The following is a 24,116-nucleotide window of genomic DNA, read 5'->3' as shown; positions in this document are numbered from 1 at the left end:
TTTACTAAACGTCGCGCGCAAGTTCTACGGAAAATATTGTAAGACAAATATTTTGATATACAAAATGCGCGCTAAATTTGATCTGGCAGCTATCTATGCTTTGTTTCTGGGTCTTCCTAAAAAGTTTTGCATTTCAACAAAACAAGTTTTTAATTAAAATGAAACTGGGAAACTGTTTTAGTTTAAATTGCAATTCATAGTAAACATAATATGGAATTCCGTGCTCCATATGCTTTGATTAAAAACAGGCAAGTTTTTCATAAAAAAGTAATAATTGGTCCTGGAAGCTCTATGATATGTTAGTCGGATGCTGTCATGGCCAATAGGAAGTTAACAAAGCTGGTAATTCGTATGAATAGGTTACCTTGAAATTTGAGATCTAATGTATTTCTATGATCTCTATGTGATATGTGATAGAGTATGTATATTGCATATGGTTGGGATTGCAGTTTACTTTGTAGGGAGATCTTATGCCCTTTATATTTTGTGACAAAATTTTAGCTCGCTTAAAGAGGGTAAATATATGCAAGGACTTTTTTGAAATTCTTATAGATTTAAAGAAATATATAAGAAAATTATGTATTATTATTATAATGATTTATTATTATTATTTATTATTATCATTATCTGTATTATTATTATCATTGTTATTCTTAGTATTTTTTTATTATTATCATTATTATTGCGTCTCGGAAAAGAAAATTTTTTTGTTCTCTAAATAATACCTTTATGATTAATACTACTATTATTTTAACTTATATTCTTATAATTCTTAATAATTTTATTAATACCCTTCCTTATTAAAAGAGCTGGCTACTTTGGTTCACTAAATACATCCATACACGAGCCTCACTTTTTGCCCACTTTCCCAGCTCCACTACCAATAAAGGGGTTTTATTTTTTAGGATGATTCTAGCTGAGTCTGTTGCGAAATTTGTTCAAGTTGCTAAGACTGGTCTCAGCTTGGATACACTTTGATGTTTATGGTCCTTTAAATGCTGTAATTGACAAGTCAAGTATGTATAAAAAAATATATATATATATATATATATTTCATATTTATATATATGTGAATACATTTAACGATGTTCTTGCATGCGCAAAGGACAGAAAAACAGCAGCTTTAGAAAACAAAACTCGACACTTGAGTGTGGCCCCGATATGAAACATATAACAAAATATATATATTTGTATATACATATAAATTCAAACATGTATATGTATACGCAAGTGAGTGGTTAGCCAGTGAGCCGGTGAGTGGGGCTGGGCTGTGGCACTCAAAACTTTGAATGCGAGCCGAGAGCAGAGCGCAGCCTCCAGTTTTCTATGCTTGTTGCTATTGCATCTTTGCTCGAGTGGTAAACATGCAACACACAGTCACACACGCAGACACAGCAGCGCAAACATACCTAAATATCGTAGCATACAAATGGGGGCAACCGAGTGGCAGCCAAGCCAAGTCAACATGCACTTGTGGCAGCAACAGCAGCAGCAGCCGTAGCCAACTGTGGCAGCTGTGGCAACTGGGAAAACTAAGACAAATAACTTAATGCCTTTTCTATTTGCAGTTCAAACAATAGAGCCGCTGCCACGGGGAGGCGCCACAAAAGTGCAACAGCTGCACAAAAACTGGAAACGAAACGAACTGAAACAAAAGCCCAAAAGTCAAAGTAAACCCAGACAGACAGCGAGGTACAGAGGGCGAGCCAGTGCAAAACAGGGAGAGAGCTGCAGAGAGAGAGAGAGAGAGAAAGAGTGGCGGAGCGTGAGAGAGACAGAGAGGGGCAGTGTTGGAAGAATGTGTAGTGCAGAGTCCACACGGCAGCTTCAAGTGGCAACAACAACAACGGCAGCAGCAACAAACACAACCGGATAATAAGCATAAGAGGCAACAACAGCAGCAGCAACACCAACAAAAGCTGCAACGAGTGCGTCAAGTATTTGCGGTAGGTTGCAGCGGGGGAAGCGCTGGCGGAGCGCAGGCCTGTGCCAGCAAACAGCACCATAAAATCCAAAGCCCAAAACTTAATCCTCAAACCTAATCCGAAAACCAAACGGAAACAGCAGCAACAGCAACTGCAGCCAGACCGACGTCAAGCGGTGGCAAGTGGCAAGTGGCAACGAGGTGACGTCACAGGCCGCTAACTAGGACACTCGCGAATCTCGTTAGCCGCGCTCGCATCCTTTGCATCCTTCCCATCCGCTTCCGCATCGACATCCGCGACATGGTCTCTCGGCTGCGTCTCCACTCGCTGGCCGCCGCGCTCTTCGTGCTGTCGCTGCAACTGTCCAGTGTCTGCGGCATCATCGATCGTTTGGTGGTGCAGACCAGCTCCGGACCGGTGCGTGGCCGTTCGGTGACGGTGCAGGGACGTGAGGTGCATGTCTATACGGGCATACCCTATGCCAAGCCGCCAATCGATGATTTACGCTTTCGCAAACCGGTGCCGGCCGAGCCCTGGCACGGCGTTTTGGATGCCACACGCCTCTCGGCCACCTGCGTGCAGGAGCGGTAAGTTGAGCGGATTGCGCTCGTTTAGCTCTGCAGATGTAGTTGACCTAGAATTCGGCATGCAATACTGCCGTTGACCCAACTAGCTGCCAGTGACGTCATTGCGACTGCAATGCATCTAAGCCGGCCAAAACTGACAAATCAAATAAATATATGTATATATCTAAATTAAGTGCGTGTCTACCCTATGTATTTTATATACTTGACATTCAGCTGTTCATACTTAAAATCGAAGAGTAACATATTGAAAATAGTTCGATTAATGAGCAGCATATTTATTATTTAAAATTAAATTAAAATAATCTTATTAGACTGGGTTAAAAAAGAATACATAATATTAGAATTAGCATATATATAATAGTCCAAAAAAGGAGAAAGAAAAATGTGTTGAAATTTATTTAGAATAGAGGGAAAAAACAACAATATTATATTCAATTATTATAAATAATTAGGGTAGTAAGATAGTGATTGGAAATTACTGACCAGATGGGGAATATTTTATCGTCTGTCCGGCCAGCTTTGCATACTGAGTATAAATAATTATATTAATAAATAGCTTGCCTGTGGAAAATATTTGCAGCTGTTACCGCCACTCAGAACGATTTCCAAATACTTGAAATTTGAATCTTAGGGAAATCTAATAAATGATTATAGTCTGACTTTTAAGTGCTATTCAGAAAAAAGTTTCGTAATTGGAAAATAACAGCTTCAACTTTATTAAAACCTAAAACCTAGGCATATATAAATATGGATAAATTTAAGGGATCGAAAATAATTGTTATATATATATTCCATCAAAAAAAGTGTCTTTCATCACCAAGCAAAGCAATTATTGACTCTAAAACTGCGTTTCTTGGGCAGTGATTCTCAAACTGTCTTTGAGACATAGCTAACCGCCTGCTGGTGGGCATGACCACAAAATTGATTAAATTTAACTAGCCCAAGAACAAACGAGTATATATCCACAAATTGGAGTTACTTGCCCTAAAAACGGCGTTCAGATGGACAGACAGAAAGAACGACAATAATTGTCTGAAACCAGAACCGAGTAAAGATATTTAAAATAAATATTTTTTTTACATTTTGTTTGCTTTACAGTTATTATGGAAACAACTTAAATAAAAATTAAAATTAATTAATAAATACTACTTATTCTACTGTTAGGTCCTACATATTAAAATTTAAAATTAGTCTAAATGTTCCATCGAATAAGAGAGCATCTTATCTTTATGTTCTGAAATACACTTTCGAGGAAATTCTTTAAATTGGGGCTTGGAGTCTCTAGTTCACCAAGAATTGTGCTTAGATGCACAGTCAGACCGATAGACGGAAATAATAATATAAGTCAGAATATTCTATAGGAAAGTGTTTATGTTCTTAATTCCGTTTTCGCATGCATTCCACGAATTGCGATTACTCGCGCATAAATCTAAAGTTTAGTCGAAAACGTCGGACACAGACTGATAGACGAAAAATGTCTAAAAGACAAAACTTACTTAATTAAAGAACAGACTAATCTAAATAATAGAAAATAAAACAGAAGCAGTAATGATGAGTAGAATTGGTAATTCTCAGTAACTTTCTTTATGTCTTACATTTGTTATATATTAAATTGACGGTTATTAAAGAAAACTAAATATGTGTATGAATAGTACAACTTATTCCACAGTTAACTCTATCATCTTAGTACCGTTGTACTTAGTCTTAATTTATGTAGATTCTTCATGTGGACATTTATTTTTATGGAAAATGCGAATTAGATGATATATGCTATATATCTATATTCTTTATACTGAATTAATAAAGTTTAGTTCCTTTAAGCTCAAACATTTCATAGCACTCCACAAAAATTAATAGCATACTTTTTAGAGTAAAATATACATTTAAAGAGCCCCTTTGGGGAGTTGCCTAAAATGTTTAAAAATGCAGACTTAACTAACTTATTTAAAGCTCGGATTTATTTTGTTGAAATAACATTTATTAAACCGATAAAAAAATTAGAGAAAATCAGTATAATAAAATATCAGAGATGGACACGTATGTAATTGACAATTATTAGTTCCGTGTTACTTTATTTTAATGTAGGCTTATTCTTAATATGCTAATTTTTTTGCATGGCGAAATCGAATTAGATGATATATATAAATATATATACACTTACTATATATACTAGATGATATTATAAATATATACACATTTTATAATATATGTATAGTGTCTCTATTAGTAGACTGCCTTTACGCCCAAACCCAAATATTCTCTTCACAGTTTGGTCGATATGCACGGAATGTTTAGGCAAGCAGTTTGGCAAGAAAAGCATTTCAGGCGAGTCTCTAGTAAATTCTATCTTTGATCAATTTCAGATACACAAAAAGTACTTAATAGAGAGACTAACCTGGTCTTTTAGTTAACATAAATCAATTAGCCTCGACTGGAGCTCAGCTCTTTGTGGCCACAAATCAGTCTAATGAATTTCAAAAGCTATTCTCATTTGCCATACACAAAGACATTACGAGTGTGCGTGCGCGTGTGTGTTTGTGTGTGTGGCATAACGGAAATTAGACAAATATAGAGATACAAATAGAGATTGAGAGATAGAGATAGAGACAGAGACAGAGATAGGGACAGACGAACGGAGACAGAGTAGAATCGCCTTTTCCGGTTTGCTATAAATTACTTTTTATGCGAAGTGCCAAAGTTAATTTCAATTGACACGAAACCAAACACACCCACAGAAAACGAACCAAACGGATATGAATTTATTGAATCACACTCAAACACACACTTACAGCCAGCCAGAGCGATGCGTAGTGGCCAGTCTTGTTTGAATGCTTGTTTGAATATATGTATATATCGATTCGAGGGATTCAACATTTATAGGGCAAACGAACTATGTTGCTAGTGGAGGAGGGGCGGGACAGGTACCAGGGTGTGTACAGATGTGTGTGTGTGTGTGCCCTCGAAAAATGGCACAGTGAAAGTAAAACAGGCAAATCAGAAGAGTGCAAATAAAAATAAATAACACAGCTGGTTACTTTGTCGTAATTGGCACGAGCCACACAGCTACACTTGGAGAAACAGTTGCCTTTAATTGTGTTAAGATCGATATTGAGCTTAGACAGATCTTTCCTGGTCATCTCTGATTTCAAAAGTCACTTACAATGTTGAAAAATTAATAACGAAAACAGGTCCTTTAAGCAAATTATACTTATTTTAAGAATTCTCAAACTAGAAATTTCCATAAATAGTTCTAAATGTAAGTAGAACGTAATTTATTAAACAAATATACTAGTTATGTGCTTAAAAAAATACGAAAACTCTTGATTTCAGTACAACATATTTATTTTAAGCATTTGCATACTTAGGCATTAAAAGTCAAAACTTTAAGTAAAAGTCAAATTATTTTTCCTGTATTTGATAATATTAAGACAAAGGGAATAGATAGTTTTAAAAACTAAATTTGTTTTCTTAAGTTAAGAAATTTCAAACAATATTGGAATTCGACTTAATTTAATCGCAATACCTAAATACCTTTTACTGTTAGACTCTGAATTGATCCCACGCTCTCCCTGCATTCCCTTAGCTATGAATACTTTCCGGGCTTCTCCGGTGAGGAAATCTGGAATCCCAATACCAATGTATCCGAGGACTGTCTGTATATAAATGTTTGGGCGCCGGCGAAGGCGCGTCTGCGTCATGGACGCGGTGCCAATGGAGCCGAGGTATGTGCTAGAGAGTCTTTGCATCCTTTCTCTTGAAGTAATCCTCTTTTTGTCACTCCGGCAGCACTCTGGCAACAAGCAGGCCGACACTGAGCATCTCATACACAATGGCAATCCGCAGAACACGACCAACGGGCTGCCCATCCTCATATGGATCTATGGTGGGGGCTTCATGACCGGCTCGGCCACCCTGGATATTTACAATGCGGACATTATGTCTGCCGTGGGCAATGTGATCGTTGCCTCGTTTCAATATCGAGTGGGCGCATTTGGTTTTCTGCATTTGGCGCCAGAGATGCCGGCAGAGTTTGCGGAGGAGGCGCCCGGCAATGTGGGCCTGTGGGATCAGGCCTTGGCCATACGCTGGATAAAGGATAATGCGCATGCCTTTGGCGGGAATCCCGAGTGGATGACATTGTTTGGCGAGTCCGCAGGCTCGAGTTCGGTGAATGCACAGCTCATGTCGCCGGTCACCAAAGGCGTGGTCAAGCGCGGCATGATGCAGTCGGGCACCATGAATGCGCCCTGGAGTCACATGACATCCGCCAAAGCGCTGGAGATTGGTAAATCTCTGATCAATGACTGCAACTGCAATGCCTCCATGCTGAAGGTAAGCCAAGCTCGCTCTCCATCTTTCTCTGCCGCTCTCTCTTGCTCTTATTTTTAATAATCATAAATCTCTCCCCGTACAGACCAATCCGGCTCATGTGATGACCTGCATGCGCGCTGTGGACGCCAAGACCATATCGGTGCAGCAGTGGAACTCCTACTCGGGCATACTCAGCTTCCCATCGGCGCCAACCATTGATGGCGCCTTCTTGCCCGCAGATCCCATGACACTGATGAAGACGGCGGATCTAAAGGATTATGATATACTCATGGGCAATGTCAGAGATGAGGGTAAGTTTTTATGTGATCGCCCACAATTAAATAATAAGTCTTTAGTTTTAGTTCCACTTTAATATTTGTTTTATATTTAGATATTGAGACTAAACAATAGAAGCATTCCTGAAGCAAGGCTAAAGTTTCAAAATGACATTTTAATCTTGTTCTTTCTCTTTGCTCTATAATATTGCTTTGTAGTAGCTGTAGCTTTTGTATGAATGTTTGTGTGTATTTCAGTGTTGTTAAATCAATTTAACTCACACATAGTGTTGTGAAACCAATTTTATGCATTATTTCAATAGTTTTCAAGTTAGTTTGCTTGGAAATACTCAATTTTTGCAATGTCAAATATCTTTGAAGACCCAGATGCTAATTCAAGCAGAACCTTCGGTTTTTTAAATTAACTTTTCTTTAATTGCATTTCAATTGTAGTAAGCTCTATTTCCGGCAATCATATGATAAATAAGTTAGAATGCTCGCTTCAGGAGTGCGAGGGAGGGAATGGGGGAAGTATCCAAAAGGAACCAAATCAGTATACACTAGAGATGAACACACATATTAAGTTTGGTGTACCGCGCTCTCATAATCTTCGAGCTATGCTTAGAAAACATAGTCTTAAGATCGGTATTTATCGATATTAATCGATAGTATTAGTATTGTCCGAGGTCAACGAGTTCACACGGACGGTCAGGTCTGGATCGACTTGTCGTTGTGATAGAGAATATATTTACTCTCCTTCCTTTTACATACATTTGCATAAATACTTTAAAACCCATTTAAGCCATTTTCATTGAGTTCAGCGTACAAAAGAAAAACGTAAATTTTTTTAAGCTTGTGCTACCAAAATCCTTGGGTTAGTTGAATTGTTGCTTACCTTTTCAGCATGTTTTTCACTGTATTCATAGCGTGGACAACAACTTAATCAAACTTTGCTCGATTTGCTGTCCAGTGCTTTTTAAACCCCAGCCCGCTTGCCTGCTCTTGGCTAACAATAGCCTGACACCCTCCCATCGCCCCTTCCCGTCTCTCCAACCATCGTTTCCACATTGTTGCAATTGTATTTTTGGCATCGCCTTTGCTGCTGACGTCAGCAGTGTGCCAAATTTTCGCAAGTGGCAGCTGTGCTTGGCCAAAATGTAGCTGCAACCAGTCGCCATTATGTTCATGCTGCGGCAACCCTCATTCTCGCCCCCCATGCCCTCTATCGCCCCTGCCAGTGTCACATTTCTTGCAGCTGCATCCATTTGTGATTTTATTACTTTTTGTTTAGTTTTCTTTTTTCTGTGCTCTTTGCTGCCACCACAAAAGCCAAAGCTTTGCTACCGTCGTTTTATGTTGCTGCCCGCCCGTTTAGGGCGTGGCAGCCGCCTCTTGGCCGCTTGTTTGTATGCTTTATGGCACACTGTACATTACTGGCTTACAGACAAGTTTGCCTGGCTTTCTGTGTTGTTGCCTCACAAAATGCACTTTGTGTAATGGCTGCGGCTTGTGGCAGCTCACTCGAAACGTGCCACAAATCATGTAAGCTTTAAGAAAAACTCGACCCAAAGTCAAATTTGTCAACGCAGCAGCAAACAGCAGCCAGCAGCAGGCGCCTGGAAAACCCGAAGGAAACTTCAGCGCATACGCATGAAATTCACAAGGGGCTTGCCAGACTCATGCACGCAGCACGCCCTCGGAAGGGGCTGTGGGCGGCGAGAGTCTTCTTCAGTCGAATCGGGGGCAATGTCAGGCGGAAGCGCCGGACTGCTCAGCCATGCGGAGCGGCATCATAAATTATTTAAATATATACCGTTAGCTGCAACGGCAGCTGAAAATCGTAGTTCAGCATGTTGCATCCACCAAATGATGGGGCACGTGCTGCAGCTACTGCTCTAAGGTCTAACCAGGGGCTGGGGGCATGGTTGCTCAGTATATCAGAGTTAAATAAATTGAGGAGCATTTAGAGTGCACTTTAAAGAGTATTTGTTTACTTGGCTATAGAAAAATATATATTTTAATTAATAAGTTAATAAATTATTGAAAGGTATTTCATCAAATATAGAAAAAATAAAGACAAACGCTGTTAGACAGAATATAAAAATTATGAGTATTTGTAGTGCACTTTAAAAACTATTAATTTTTGCTTGATTTTATGAATAATATACATTTTAATTAATTAGTTAATGGGATAATCAAAAAAGCTGTTCAATGAAATGAGACTTAAATTATGGGCATTTGGAGTCCACTTTAAGGAGTATTTGCTTACCTGGTTATATGAAAAATATACATTTTAATTAATTGGTTTAAAGGTGCATGAAAAAAGGAGCTCAACAAAGTGTAGAACATTTCCATTGAAATTAAATATTAATTAAATTAATTTCAACAACAAAATTTTATAATATGGGCATTTCGAATGCAAATAATGCTTGAATGAACAAATAAATATATAATATTCTCTTTTTATTTAATAAAAATAAATAAGGTATAAAAATATATAAAGAAAATATCTAAACGCATTTTCAATGGTCTTGAGTGTTAAAGCAAATTTACTATTCAAAAAATATTTAAATTGACAAAAGATTTCAGTAATTCAAAACTTAAATGCATTAAACTAACATTATTCTATTATAATTATGAAATTTCTGTTTATGTTAAGATTATGTTATGTTATAATTATGTTAAGCTATGATTTTGTTATGTTATGATAATTTTATGCCATTATAATGTTATGTTATGATTAAGTCAATTGTTTTTAACGAGCCTTAAAGTTAAACTTAACTAAGTTAAAATATTTATTCTCAGTAACAAGTATTTGATATTAAATTCCTTTTAATTTGTAATGCCATCTCACTCTGGCGCGCTTAAAGTACCGTTTGATTTTTAAGCTCCCAACAATAGTGTATTTAATTGAAATCGAAATATTCGTTCAAGCCGAAAAGTATGCAACGAATTTTTCTTCATACTTGAGCGCCTCTGCCCGTTCGGCTTGGGCTGCGGCGGCTGCTGCGTTTCCCACCATTTATTGCGTGTGCGTTTGTGTTTTGTCCTCGTCCTAACGGTAATGCTTACGCTTTGTGTGCATTGTTCGCATTATTCGTGGGAAGCCGCGCGCTATTTAAAAAATTTCCGTTCGTTTTGCTTTCTCTTTCTCATTTTTTTTTTCGCGAACTTTACGTTTGTGTTAGTTGGGTTTTGTTTTCGTATAACAGATTCTCGTGCGCTTTTTGTGCTTTTTCTTTAGAGTCGTTTCGCTTTCATTTTTCTTGTTGCCATTGCTGCTTCGTCATTTCCAGGCGGCAGGCACCGAAACACACAAACACACACACACACGCACACGTGAACACTCACTCACACACACGTACACACGTACAGAGACATAAGCAACGGCACTGACACACACGGCTCGGGGCACTGGCGGTACAGCACGTGCGCTTTTCTGCTCACTTTCACTCAGTGCTTGCAGCTCCTGCTGCTGCTGCCGCTCTCTCTGTCTCTCTCTCTCTCTCTGTCTCGCTCGCTCTTTCGCAGACTCTTTCTCGCTCGCTTGTATTGTCGTGTTATTGTTTTTGTTTTTGCTGCATACTACAGCCACTAGCGCTGCTTTTCTGCTGCTGCTGCTGCTGTTTCTAGCTAAGGTGTGCGTGCCCACAAGACGACCACAACGCAGGCTATGGGCCGCATATAACTGTTTCTCAATGCCTGTGTGCGCGTCTGTGTGTGTGTGTGAGTTCAAGGTCATCTAGCATTTGAAACAAAACACAATAGATTACAATGCGCCGCGCACATAAGAAACATCTTAGTTTTGTAGTTAGCTTCAAATTTTAAAGCTGCTGTAAATTTAACTGAAGGTTTGCTTAATAAAACCACAATCAAACCAGCTTAATTTTTATTTCTATTTAAAGGAAAATTAACAATCAAACAAATTAGTCCTTATACATATCATTATAATTATTAGTATGTATTATTATAATTTTAATATTTATTACATCTTATTTAAATCTAAAACTATTTATTTTTATTTTTAAAATATTTATTTTTATGTTGGAAAGCCTTCCAAAAAGCTTTTTATTTAATTTTGTATTTTATTTTTATTTAACGTAAGATTTTTGCATTCAAATTTTATAATCTATATTTATTTTTATTTCTGTCTGTTTCTCATATAATTATCTGCTCCAAATATTGACTGGTCTTTTCTTGTGGAAACTTTTCCGCATCCTCCGAAAACTTACTTCTCCTTCACATTCTGATTCTTATTTAATTGACACCTCATCATATCGTGTCAACAATGACCTTAGGCATTTGCAAAACGTCGCTTATAGCAATTTACCCCAACCTTATTGCATTTGGTATCATTATAAAACGTTTGCGTAATTGACGGAAATTCTATTTAAAAGCGACTTAGCCAAATGTTTGTTCCCAGAAAGCAGTCGAATTGGATATAACACATGCCCTCGAGCTGCATTACTGCAACTCAAATGTTAAAACTTAACTCACGCACAGTGGGCAGAGCCTCTATAAATGCTATTAAAATAATAATACTAACATTAATTTTCGCAAATAAAACGGTTCACTCTGAATGACTGACTGATTGATGATGAAAGCATAGCCTACAATGAAAGGAAACTTAGAAAGCCTAAATAATTTACAGTTCTTACCACATGTGATGTTAGTGAATGCCAAGATGGAGTGTTGCAAGATTCCATCTGCTAGGGTGGAAAATTGGCGTAAAATTATTGTTTGACATCCACTTTAATTGTTATATGTATTTAAGGCCTGTTTCACCTTTTGCCGGCAATCCGCTAGCCTTGGTGAATATGTTGGTTCAAAATAATTCCTTCTCGGGCGACTTAATGAAAATAATTGGATTGGACAAGGTCAGGATTTAAAGTAACCTGCTTAAGTATACGTATTAAGTATTTTCGAACGTGTACCACTGTGCGTGCGGCGTGAGACTTTCATAATTGCCTGCAATTTGAGGACAATTTCTTTAAACGCTGCTCGATGCTATGATAAAATTAAAAATTAATTATTGACATATAGTCGAGTATGTGTGTGTGTGATATTTGCGTTATGCGCATGTTTTTGCATAATTTTTGGGGCTTGAACCAAAATTAAATCAAACAACAACAAATTGGTTTCAGTCAAACTTGTTGTTGGGTTTTGGCATGGGAAGGCGTGGGGATGACACACATTTCACAGCCATAGAGACTGCACACACATGCGCGCACACACACATACACAGCTATTGGCAGGCAGTCTATTGTTGCTGTTGCTGTTGCCGTTGTCGTTGTCGTTGGCTCATAGGCAGCAATTATGGCTCGTTAGTGTGTTCGTATTTGAAGTGTGCCAGAGACAATGCCAGCAGCAACAGCAACAAGAATAACAGCTAACACAACACAAGCGACGACAACAACAAGTGCCATAAAAATTAAGTTAATAAAAGGCAACGAGACGCTTTGTTCTCGCCCTTGTTGCGGCTGTTGTTGTTGTTGCTTTTGCTTTTGTTGTGGTTGATTTTGTTTATTCTATTTTACCTTTTGTGCACCTCTACAACACACATTGTTGTAATACCCTGTACCCATTGAAAATGGCTAAAAACAAGGGGGATTGTGTTAATTGTATAAAACAGGCTGAAGGAGACATCTTTGATCCGATAAAGTTTTTATATTCTTCATCAGTCTGAAGAGCCGAGGCAATCCAGTCTTATCCTCTGTCTGCATACCTATCGGACCATCCATCTGTCTCAACGCATTGATCTCCAAGAGCGAGAGACTCAAATTTAGAACGAAGGACCTCCTATTGCACGTGCAGATAAAGTTTGTTTCAAATTATCGATAACTCTTCCTTTTTTCATGAAATCGATAAAAATCGATTGGCTTATAAGATCAAGAGATATCGATATGGAGAAATATTGAATCTTTTAGGAAACTACCCCACAAAATACTTATGTATGCCATTAAATTTGTTTTTGAACCTCGGACTAGAAATGTCGCAATTATTGAAGAATGCAGTTCCCAGGGAGGGGCACAGCTGCAGCTGATGTAAATCAGTGCTGGGTCTGCACTTAGGGTATCACTTAGTCGGTCGCGAACGACTGGAGTACTTACACTTATTGTTGTTGCTGTTGTCGTTGCTTTGGTTAATGCAGCGTTAGGGTGTCCTTGGCACGGTTCGTTGATTGCGCCCCCGCGGCAACTTCTAGTGGCAATTGTTTTTCGACTAGCCCCATAGTCAGCTGGCATACATACTTATTATCTGGCCAGTCAAGTTTTAATCATCCCTCTCTCTCTCTCTCTCTCTTTCTCTCTCTCTGTCTATTGCAGGCACCTATTTCTTGCTGTACGATTTCATCGATTACTTTGATAAGGATGATGCCACCGCGCTGCCACGTGACAAGTATCTGGAGATTATGAATAACATATTTGGCAAGGCAACTCAGGCGGAACGCGAGGCCATCATATTTCAGGTGAGTCACACACACACATATGGAACTGTGTCTGACGTCTGTCTAAACTCAATTGGGGCCAAAACGCATCATTGGCTTTGGCTTCCATTGTTGGCAGCTGTCAACGGCAGCCAACTTGTGCCGCATGTAACCACACACAACTTTGCTGCTGATGCTGTGTGTTGCAGTTGCAAATAGTAGCAGCAACCGGCCACCCCCTAACCCAACCATACGCACACCCCGCCAACAGCAGCTGCGTAAACGAGTTAAAAGTGACGTCAATTTGATAAAATTGCATTACGCAAATTTATTCAATTTATTTGCACTGCGGCGCGGAAATTGAATTAAAGCCGCGCTGCATGTTCATTCAATAGCGAAATTGTAGATAAGAAATAAACCAGATATGGCACACAATCAGACACGATAATTGAAAGCACGCAATCAGCAACTAGATAAGAATTAAGAATTAAAAACTGGCACCATGCAATCCAATTTGTTTTTTAATGCAATCAAACAGATTCATTCTATTTTCCATTTTCTTTAGATCTGAGAATTTCATTTAAATATACCGATTCCGGCTAAAGATAATATTTGCGTAATAGTCCACATACATCAGTGAAACATATAGGTTAGCTTAAAAGGTTATTTAAGACAAATAATAATATATCAATTCGAGTTGAAATTAAGCCTGAACCGAACCCCTAAAGTGGAGCTCAGAAAATGCTTGGGCTAAATGAAAGAATAAAAATGTATTCATATGCATATTAAAATAAATTTGGAAAAAATTCCAAATTTTTAAAAATTCTTCAATCGAAACTTGAATTAATAGATGGGAAACCCAGATTCGAAACGTCCATCGAAACAGTGTAAAATTTCGCTGGCCTTACAGGCCTTTACTGAAAATAAAATAATACTAAATAGATTATATTAGAAAGCTATATAAGTTAACTGAATGAGGTAGTATGTAATGGACGTAGTACTGCCTTATCCAAAGGCCTAAGTAGTTAGCATTATTTAAAAAGGTGACTTGATAATTTAAAATTTAAAAAAAAAAAGGTTATAAACTCATAATAAATAATATATAAAGGTCGGCACTAGCGTGAATGACTTGAACTTAATGTAAAAATAAGGAATCTTCATTTGATTTGGACTTTCAATGATTTACTTACATGGCTTATTGATAGGTTATAGTATGTTTAATATTTAACAACTATATCGTATATAATCATTAAAGAAAATAATATAACTGCTAATAAATATTATATAAAATATAACTTTCGGCACTAGCGCAAACTAATTTAACTATTATAACAAGAAAAATTGCCTTTGATTAATCATGTTTTTGAGTTTGGGATTGAATATAATTGAGGGGTTATTGTGAAAGTCCATCTAACTATTTCATTGCCTACAGGGGCCATTCATACCGCAACCTCAATATCCGACTCTGTCAATTGCTTTAAGGACTCGCAAAGCTTATAATTTAGATTTTACTACAATAAGTTGTTTATCTTAAATTTATATTAAATGCTGCCTCTTCGCCTCGATTTTATTTACAGTACACCAGCTGGGAGGGCAATCCGGGCTACCAAAATCAGCAGCAAATTGGACGCGCTGTGGGGGATCACTACTTCACCTGCCCCACCAATGAGTATGCACAGGCGCTGGCCGAGCGAGGCGCCTCCGTGCATTACTATTACTTTACACACGTGAGTAGTGGGTGGTTTTTGGGTGGTTTCGTAGGTGCTGGGGTCTGGGTAAAAGGCATTGCCACTGCGACAGTGGCCCGTGGCCGCAAATCATTAAATATTTCACAGCCTTTGACACGTAAGACGGCGTCGGAGCGCGTGTGTCCAATCGAAATGCGGTCAAATGGGGCGCCACTAGCGCAAAGCGAACACACACACGTACAAACGCATACACATACGTACACACACACACACACACACACACAAACAACGTGAGAAGTATATACTGCGAAAACTGAAAGTAAACGCAGCCAGGTCCAATTTGTTTGTCATTAAAATTGCACACAAGGCTAATGGCGAGCCGTGCCTCAGGGGTTACCTGCAACAGTAACTGCAAAAACAACGGCAACAGCAACAACTGCAACAGCAGCACAAAATGTCCTGATGACTGTCTGCATAATTTATATCTGACGGATGGTTGCCAATCCTATAGACTATATAAAAAAGGCAGCCAGATGAATGCAGATTTAAAACTTTTCATCATTGTGGAAAATGAGCAAAAACAGGCATTCGACCTTGTAACCATATGTAAGCCATATGTATGTTAATAGTATATTTATTTATATATATATATATATATATATATATGTAGATATAGCCCATAACAACTGACCTAATGAAGCCTGCTAATAACTTCCAGTCCTTTCGGACTTACTCGCTGCCTGAGAAAAATGTATTAAATTATTTGCAATTATTTTATGGTACTCGAGTTTTTATGCATATTGCCGCCAAAGTGCCAAAATTTCAGAGCAATTTAAGAATAATCAAAAAAGTTATTAGAGAATGTATTTTGCATAGTTTGAATCAAAGCGAAGCAGAAGCTGGTTGTGTGTGTGAGTTATATATGTGTATATGTGAATTTATGTGTTAGAATGCACCAAGGTTGTCTAATATGAATTATTCTAATTTAATTTAATTAACATACAAATATTGACTCAAAATAAAACGAGAAAGTAAGAATATCTTCGGCATGCCGAAGATTAAATACCCTAGTAGACATTTCCTTACGGGCTTGCAGATAACCGAGAATTGTGAAGCTCTTAAATACTGAGTTTGATGAAAATATCTTTGAAAACAGAGTATTTTTCCATACAAAAACTCGACCTATTCAGCCTATAGAGCTATATAAGACAGTGTTGCGATCTTGGTAAGATTTGGCTCATAAGTAAGTGTCATAGTTTAAATTATATGTGACCGGGTTTTGTCAAGATAATATGACAGAGATGGAGGGACCTATGCAATATGTCAAGGCGATAGCTTTAAAACTGAGAGACTAGTTCGCATAGAAACAGACAGACGAACAGGCGGACATGGTTATATCAACCCGACCATTGATGCTGATCTAGAATATATATACATACTTTATGGGGTCCGAGATGACTTCATCTATGCGTTACGACAGAATTATAAAATGGTAAATATTTATATAATATATCTTACTCATTTTTATTGACCATATATTTTCTAATACCACCTGATACATTTAATATACAAACATATTCCAAGTCGAAATCAATATTATAACACCTCCGAATTAGACGCCTAAAAAGCGGTCGTCGCCGCTGTCTTTGACTTGACAAACAAACAAAGTTCTGGCCACGTCCTGGCAACCTTGGCCGCCATAATTATGGTAACAAAAAGTTTCGCTCAATACACACCCATAAACGCACAGACACACACACGCACGCACAGGACAAGGACAGCGCCAATTAAACTACACGCACTGCCAACTGTCCTGCGCCTGGACTTGGGTCTGGGTCTGGGTCTGAGTCCCGGGCTTGTGCCTGTGCCTGTGCCCGGGACGGAGACACAGACACGGATACAGCTCAAGCAGTCGTTACAGGGTGCACGAACTGTAGTCGCGTCCGGCTGTTGTGTGTGTGTGTGTGTGTTGCGTGGGGGCGTGGCATTGCCTAATGAAACTTCAATTTACGAGGTCACGGCCTGTACGGCCCGAACGTGTGGGGCATAATTTGAGTCAGTTATTTGCTTAAAGGACTGCGGCTGCTGCAGCTGCCTAATGATTAACAAATAGGGAGTACGCCTCATACAGTGCCTGGCATTCAGTATACGCCCGCGTAGGCCCCTATTGATTTTCTCTTAGCGACAATGCTTAAATGTTAATAGGTAATTACAGCTGAGAGACGATATTGAGTCCTTGTCCTTCCATTGATATATCATAATAAATAAAACAAATACATATGCATATATATATATATGTATACTATTGTATATGTGTGTGTGGCATTGGTGTTTGGTCTAAAAAATCAATATTACGCATACGCCGCGTGTGTTGCGCACGGCAGCGTCTTAAGACCAATGTTAATCAAGCTCTTGCACTCTTTTTGCTTGTTAAGTCATTAAATGTGCTTGTGGCTATTATTTATACTCTGTGCGTTAGCCGAAAGAGAGCATATAGGTTGCGTGGCACACAGCATTTCAATTATGACTGGTTCGGGTCACACCTCAAATACACTCCCTGCTTTGAGGTTCGGTTCGCAAAAATGTCCCATAGTCCCAGTGGAATTATAGTCTTAGACTCGCATGTCCAATAATCAAGAAAACTCTTTACGGTTCTATTTTTGAACAGCGTATTTCACAGTCGGCTGCTCTCGAATGCCATGTCTTGTTTTATTTGTTTTCATTTGATAGAGCACACGACAAGGCCAACAGTGCGTACGAAAAGTTAAAGTACAGCCGTTGCATTGTTCATATCAAATCGCCTGTTAATAATCTAACAGCAACTACCAGGGGCAAGTGGCAAGTGGGAAGTGGCAGATGGGAAGCGGCAGCAGCAACTGGGGCGGCGAAATGAAAAGCAAATGAAATTAGTTTTAATTACAGCCTTCAAGTAGCTGCAACAAAACTCGTAACTCATTTCGGCCATAAACGAGGTAGCCATAGCGACCTTTGGCCCGGGCCGCGCAAATGGGGTCGCCAGCTGGGCAGCTGCTAAAGTGCCTGCCAGATTGTCTATTGCGATGGCTGCCAGTGGCAACGGGGCGCCAACACTTGACAGCTTCTGCTGCAGCGTGCAACGTGCCTGGCACTTAAATAACTTCTGGCTGCCCCATTCAGCGCGCCAATTGCCCATTCCGTGTCCAAAGTCCGACTGCGAAGTTCTGGGCTTTAATCAAAAAGCATAAAACAAGCCAGAGTGCTGTAGTCGGGCACGCTTGACTAGCAGATACCCTGCATCCAGCTGCCGTTAAAAATATTCTAACTTATTTCTCTATATAGTTCAGTCTTAAGGAAATTTTCCGGGCTTTGATATGACATAAAAAAGTGTGTATATAACAAATCGTGGGTGTATACTATATGAGAACCTACATACCAAATCTGATCTATCTAGCTCTCAGAATGTTCGAGTTAAGCTTTAAAAACCATGTGGCAAAATCGATATTTATTGATAATCCGAAAATGAGAGAAGATATCGAAAAAACCTGATCAGCTCATTCTGAGTATGGCATGGGGGATTATGTATTTCATATTTGAAGTGTTCAGCTTTTGTAGTTTTCGAGATCGTCACGTACTCACAGACGGCCTAGACGATGCATTACCTCAAACGCATAGAACTCTTTTCATCCATTTTCAATGGGTTCAGGGTATAAACACAACTTTATTTTGCCGCACAATTCTTCATTATTTGCTAAAGGCGTTGAGGGTCCGTCTGTCTGTCCGTCTATTTGTTCGTCTATCTGTCTGTCTGTGTGTGCTTGTCCACGTTAACTCAGTGGAGCATACATTTTCAACAACTTGGCAGCTGCTGCAGCAATGCTAGCCACGAAAACACCATTATCCCTGGCACATCCTGGCTGCAATTCATTTGGCGACTTGGCCAATTGGCTGCCAGTTTTGCAGTTGCTGCCCAACAGACAAATTGCTTAAGTGGAAAACACTTCAAAAACTCTGACAATGGGCTGCATTTGATCTTGGCCAATTATGATACTATTAAGTTTAATAAAGTTTCTAGCTGTAAATTGTAAATACCGTTTATTTAGTCAAATAAAGAACTGATTCACAAACTTTAAAGCTAAGATTCACTCATTAATATTTTGACGCTCTTCAAACATTTTTAATAATATGATTCTTATATATTTACATTCTCAATAATATATATATAGATATATATATGTATGCCATACAGCTTACATATTCTTGCTCATATATCTATCTATAAAACTGATTGCTTAATACAAATACGTTGACAAGATACTCTTCGTTCTCTAATTTCCCAGCTAGATCGATTTCCAATATATTTCAGTTATTTTGGCTAATCACATCCTTCAATCAAAGTTGATTATGAATTGTTTACTTTTCGCATAGCTTGACCCACTGTGCACTTGAGCTGTCCATCAGTTGCCATAGACCAAATTGCTGTGGTTTTGTGGCCTGTCTCTGTTTTAGTTGTTGTTGTAGGTGGCGGTTGTGGTTAATTAAGAAATTATGTGATCTGCCATTGGTTGGCAGCTAGCCGACCAATACTTAGCCAAACCTAATAATTCCAGTTAACAATTTAAACGACATATACGTAATTTGCCCCAAGAACTTATTTGTACGCCCTGCAAAATACTCGTGTACTCGATTATACCCTGTACCCAGAGGTAGAAGATCCCATAAGGTATTCCTGATCAGCTTAAAAAGTCAAGTCGCTATTGGGATGTTCGTCCGTCTGTCTGTCCGTTTGACTTTCCCCCAGTGTAAGCGTGTCGATCTCAAATAGCCAAATTTGTAGCGATAATTATCGATAACTGTCAAATTTAACCGCTATCAACAAAAAAAGGCAAGAATTTTCGCTATATACTCATATGCCAAAATTTTAAATTCTTGGCTATCTTCCCACGTTCCCATAAAGACACAACTTTTGGGTATTACCCGGCCTTGTCTTGCTTAAATGTTTTAGACATTATTATTCCATCCTTGCTCGTGAAAATTTTAAAAAATGTACAGAGATTTTTAAAAATTAGTTTGAAGGCAATCGGACGAAAAAAAAGAACAACCAAAGTTTTTCAAGTTAAAAAAGCGTTAATTGTATTCCCATTTTGTAACCACGAAGGGGTCAATTTTGCAATTAGTGTAAAACAACTTTCGATGAATTTTCAAAATTTCTCTTAGTAAATTTATTTGAGGTCGATTGGATGGTAAACAAAAAGTTGCCGCGAAGTTTTCGCACAATCGAGTGGAATCAGATCCCAAATAATTTGAATGTAATAATTTTAAGAAACATTAAGGTGCATACCATACATTAATATTATTAATCAAAATAATGGTAATGTAAATTTTATTTTGGCCATGAATTTTTATAAAAAACAATGCTCGAATGTTTGTAACGCCAGCTAGGCGCTGAGGAATTTTTGATTTTTTTTCGCCACATGCTGCGACAATATTTACAATTTACAAAGAGTGCGTGCGAGCGAGCGGAATCAAATAAATAAATAAAAAGGGTGGATGTTTATCTGCATAATTTCTGACTAAGTTAACAACGATTTCCCAGTCCCCTACTCGCTCTCATTCACTCATCACTTATTCTCTCTGTCTCTGTCTCTCTCTAGCGCACCAGCACATCGCTGTGGGGCGAGTGGATGGGCGTGCTGCACGGCGATGAGATTGAGTATTTCTTTGGGCAGCCGCTGAACACATCTCTGCAATATCGACCTGTGGAGCGGGAGCTGGGCAAGCGTATGCTCAATTCGGTTATTGAGTTTGCCAAGACGGGGTAAGCTTTCGCAGAGCTTTCAGTTGAGCTCTGGCTGCCATAAAACTAGCGAGTACAGCAACCAGTCTTGCTATAACGCGAGCTTTTCTCTAACGCCTTGCAGCAATCCGGCACAAGATGGCGAGGAATGGCCCAACTTTTCCAAGGAGGATCCTGTGTATTATATTTTCAGCACAGACGACAAAATTGAGAAACTGGCACGTGGCCCACTCGCCGCGCGCTGCTCCTTCTGGAACGATTATTTGCCTAAAGTCAGGAGTTGGGCAGGTGAGTAAATACCCTATAAAAGAATATTGTTCCAGGTCAATTTTATTTGTAGTAGTTGCCATAAATGCCTTTTATGCTCTGTTTGCTAGCTGTAAAGGAGTATATTTTAACTTGAATTGTATAACTGTATATACAATACTTGTGCAGATGCCCTTCAGATAAAGTATTTAAACACGGGACAATATATATCTCTTAAAGTTTAAAAACTCGACTGAAAATTGAAGTTACAGTTTTAATACCACTGCCTGCTACAGTTTGAGAGAAGTTGGTCCAAAAATCAACACGAAATATTATTTTCTTTTTATCTTTTGTATTTTTTATTATCAATCAGCTCACAGCTAAGTTAGATCCTTTTTAATCGCTGAAGTGATCACTCTGTTAAGAGAGTATTGCGCAGTCGGCCCAACGCAAGTGCAATATTTTTACTTATTTCTCTGTTGGGATTTAAGCACAGTTTCTTGACATTTTACTTCTTACTTTTGTTGCCTTATGTGTATGAATTTGGCAAGCAATTAACATACACTTTATAGATATTCTTTATGCGCGACACACGCCTCCAGCTGCTGTCTGTCTGGCTGACCGTGCCACACCCCAATAGCTCAAATTTCAGCAGAACCTATACCTGCTTATTTCCAGATACCCTGCAATATGCATAGACCATGTGATAGATGAGGATCTCAAATAACTGACTTCCTGATCTGTAGAATTTTTTTCGAATAGACAGTTGTTAAGTTTTGTAAGCCTTGGACTTGAGCGTTGTGCCGGGTTTACGATTTGGCATCAGCTGCAACTTTTCTTGTGTGCTTATTTTTAACAAACCAGTTTTGAAACAATTTTTGAACACTTTTTTTCTGGTAATTATATTTTTGTATTTGTTTTTTGTAATTTTTGCTAATTAATTTTAATAGAATGTTAGCTCTGAACATCTGATGTTCGTACGTCTTCTGTATAAATCAAAGCAATAATAGATCTCTTTATTCCATTAGCTTAGAAATTACTTTAGTTTCAATATTCTTGGCAGAAAAAAGAAAATCTACCTTACGTGCCTGAAAATATATGTGGCTTTGTCTACAGAGTCTGCGAAAAGCCAACTTGTTAATCCAAGCTCTCTTAATTTTAATTAAATATAATAATATTTTTGATATTAAAGAATTTTATGGCCTTTACTCTTTATTGTTTATTTTTTTTCAATTAAATTAATTTTTTTCATATTTTAATATTATTTAAAATGTATCATTTTAAAATAGATATATTTAATTTTTGTCACAGTATTTGGCTTGTTTCAACATTTTAAAGTAATGGGAGACGCACTGCAGGGTATGAGCGCTTCGGCTTGCTTGTAATTGTGTATATTTTATTTAATTTTTTTGCAATATATATATTCTTTTTCTGGGTCTGGTAACGCGTGTCAATTAGCCTGACAATTTGCCAGTTAAATGCAAAAATTTAACGCTAAACGCGTTCCATTTGCGCGTCAGGTTGATTGAGTATCGCACGGAAATACAGTTATGTTGCTCAGATACCCATAGATATATGTTTTTTTTTTTGGCAGTTAGTGGCGATCGTGAGTCAGAATCAGCATTTCATTTCGGTGAAAGATTTTTATAGTTTTTGCTCTTTTAATTTATTTATGCGTAGCCAGCGTTCACAATTTTATTTATGGGCAATGTCAGTATCTTAAAATGTGCTCATCAATCAGTGAAATGAGTTTCGCAGTTTCTCAGTCTCAGTCTGCGTCTGACTAACCGACTAAATGACCAACTGACAAAGCGCGAACGACTGACCGAGAAACGAAATTCAAAAATACGGCAACACACATTATGCATATGCATATATGCCAAACTGACAATGATAAATCAAGCTATATATATACACTTTAATTTAAGTTATACATCTATATTAATGTAGTTAAAAGACTTAGCTGTGTATACAAAAGATGGTAATATGCATTGGTAAAGGTGGGCGGCAGCAAATTGTAAAAGTGGCCATTAAAATGCGTGGACAAGTTTCTGTGTTGTCTGGTGAAAGATGAATCGCAGTCGCAGTCAAAATTGCTGTAGCATTCGCAGTTGTCGTTGTAGCTGCGACTGTTGCCAGTCGAAACGACTTGAACGACCGCGCCAAGATGTCTGGTCTGGTTGGGTCTAGTCTTTGGGCTATACAACTCTGCGCTCTGATACAAACGCGAATTAGTGTTTCACAAATTAATAAAACTTAATTTATGCTAATTTCGTGTATTGTTTGTGTGTGTGTGTGTATGTGTGAGTATCTGTTTCTTGAAGAGGGTATAATGATTTTCTAATTAAATTTGTAACGTGTAGTCTTCATGAAGTGTATATATTCTTGATCTGTCTATCTGCCCGTCTTCCAAACTAGGCGTTCAGTTTAAAGCTATACTTAATCCTTACATTTCTGTTGCAGACAGAGCATATGTGGGCGCTGGCCAATTGAAGCAGTAGATGCCATAGAATTGGTCCGTCACAACATTTCCTCTGTAATGTCTTAACAACATCGAGATAGGTTACTTTTCTGTTCTTTTCTTTAAGATATTTAGACCAAACCGATCCATTACATGCTTCATTATTCTTCTCAAATATCTGCAAAATCTTACCATTATAAAAATCATATAGTCTCCATAGACAAGTTTGCTCGGTAACAAGGATTCTATATAATGAAGGGTATTCATTCTCGGCGTGCCTCAGCCAGCTGTTTTTACTTGTTTTCTACTTGAGTACCATTTTACAGATAAGCCAGAGTTGGAGTATGCAAATCTAGCCAGCGGGGGTTCCCCCCTGAGCAAATGGGCTGTGCTGGCGGGAATTGTTCATGCTTAGGGCCTATA

General features: G+C 38.3%; 1 protein-coding gene across 2 annotated transcripts in view; it reads left to right on the top strand.

Annotated features, from left to right (window-relative positions):
• Ace (Acetylcholine esterase) overlaps positions 1–24,116 on the top strand; it is a 54,533-nt gene that overhangs the window by 17,189 nt on the left and 13,228 nt on the right. For both annotated transcript variants that reach the window (XM_064696529.1, XM_064696528.1), the window contains exons 2-9: positions 1,569–2,512; positions 6,096–6,234; positions 6,299–6,844; positions 6,927–7,134; positions 13,425–13,567; positions 15,103–15,252; positions 20,844–21,007; positions 21,111–21,274. In XM_064696529.1, the coding sequence (XP_064552599.1) occupies positions 2,226–2,512; positions 6,096–6,234; positions 6,299–6,844; positions 6,927–7,134; positions 13,425–13,567; positions 15,103–15,252; positions 20,844–21,007; positions 21,111–21,274 (1,801 nt within the window). In that variant the 5' untranslated portion in view covers positions 1,569–2,225. The remainder of the gene's footprint in view (positions 1–1,568; positions 2,513–6,095; positions 6,235–6,298; positions 6,845–6,926; positions 7,135–13,424; positions 13,568–15,102; positions 15,253–20,843; positions 21,008–21,110; positions 21,275–24,116) is intronic.

The sequence above is a fragment of the Drosophila montana genome, unplaced genomic scaffold (genome assembly GCF_035044405.1).
Source record: "Drosophila montana isolate Dmon_TW-CO22-7 unplaced genomic scaffold, ASM3504440v1 contig_3848_1, whole genome shotgun sequence".
Lineage (NCBI taxonomy): Eukaryota > Metazoa > Arthropoda > Insecta > Diptera > Drosophilidae > Drosophila > Drosophila montana.
Note: the sequence above shows the minus strand (reverse complement) of the source record. Positions and strands in the feature narration are given on the sequence as shown.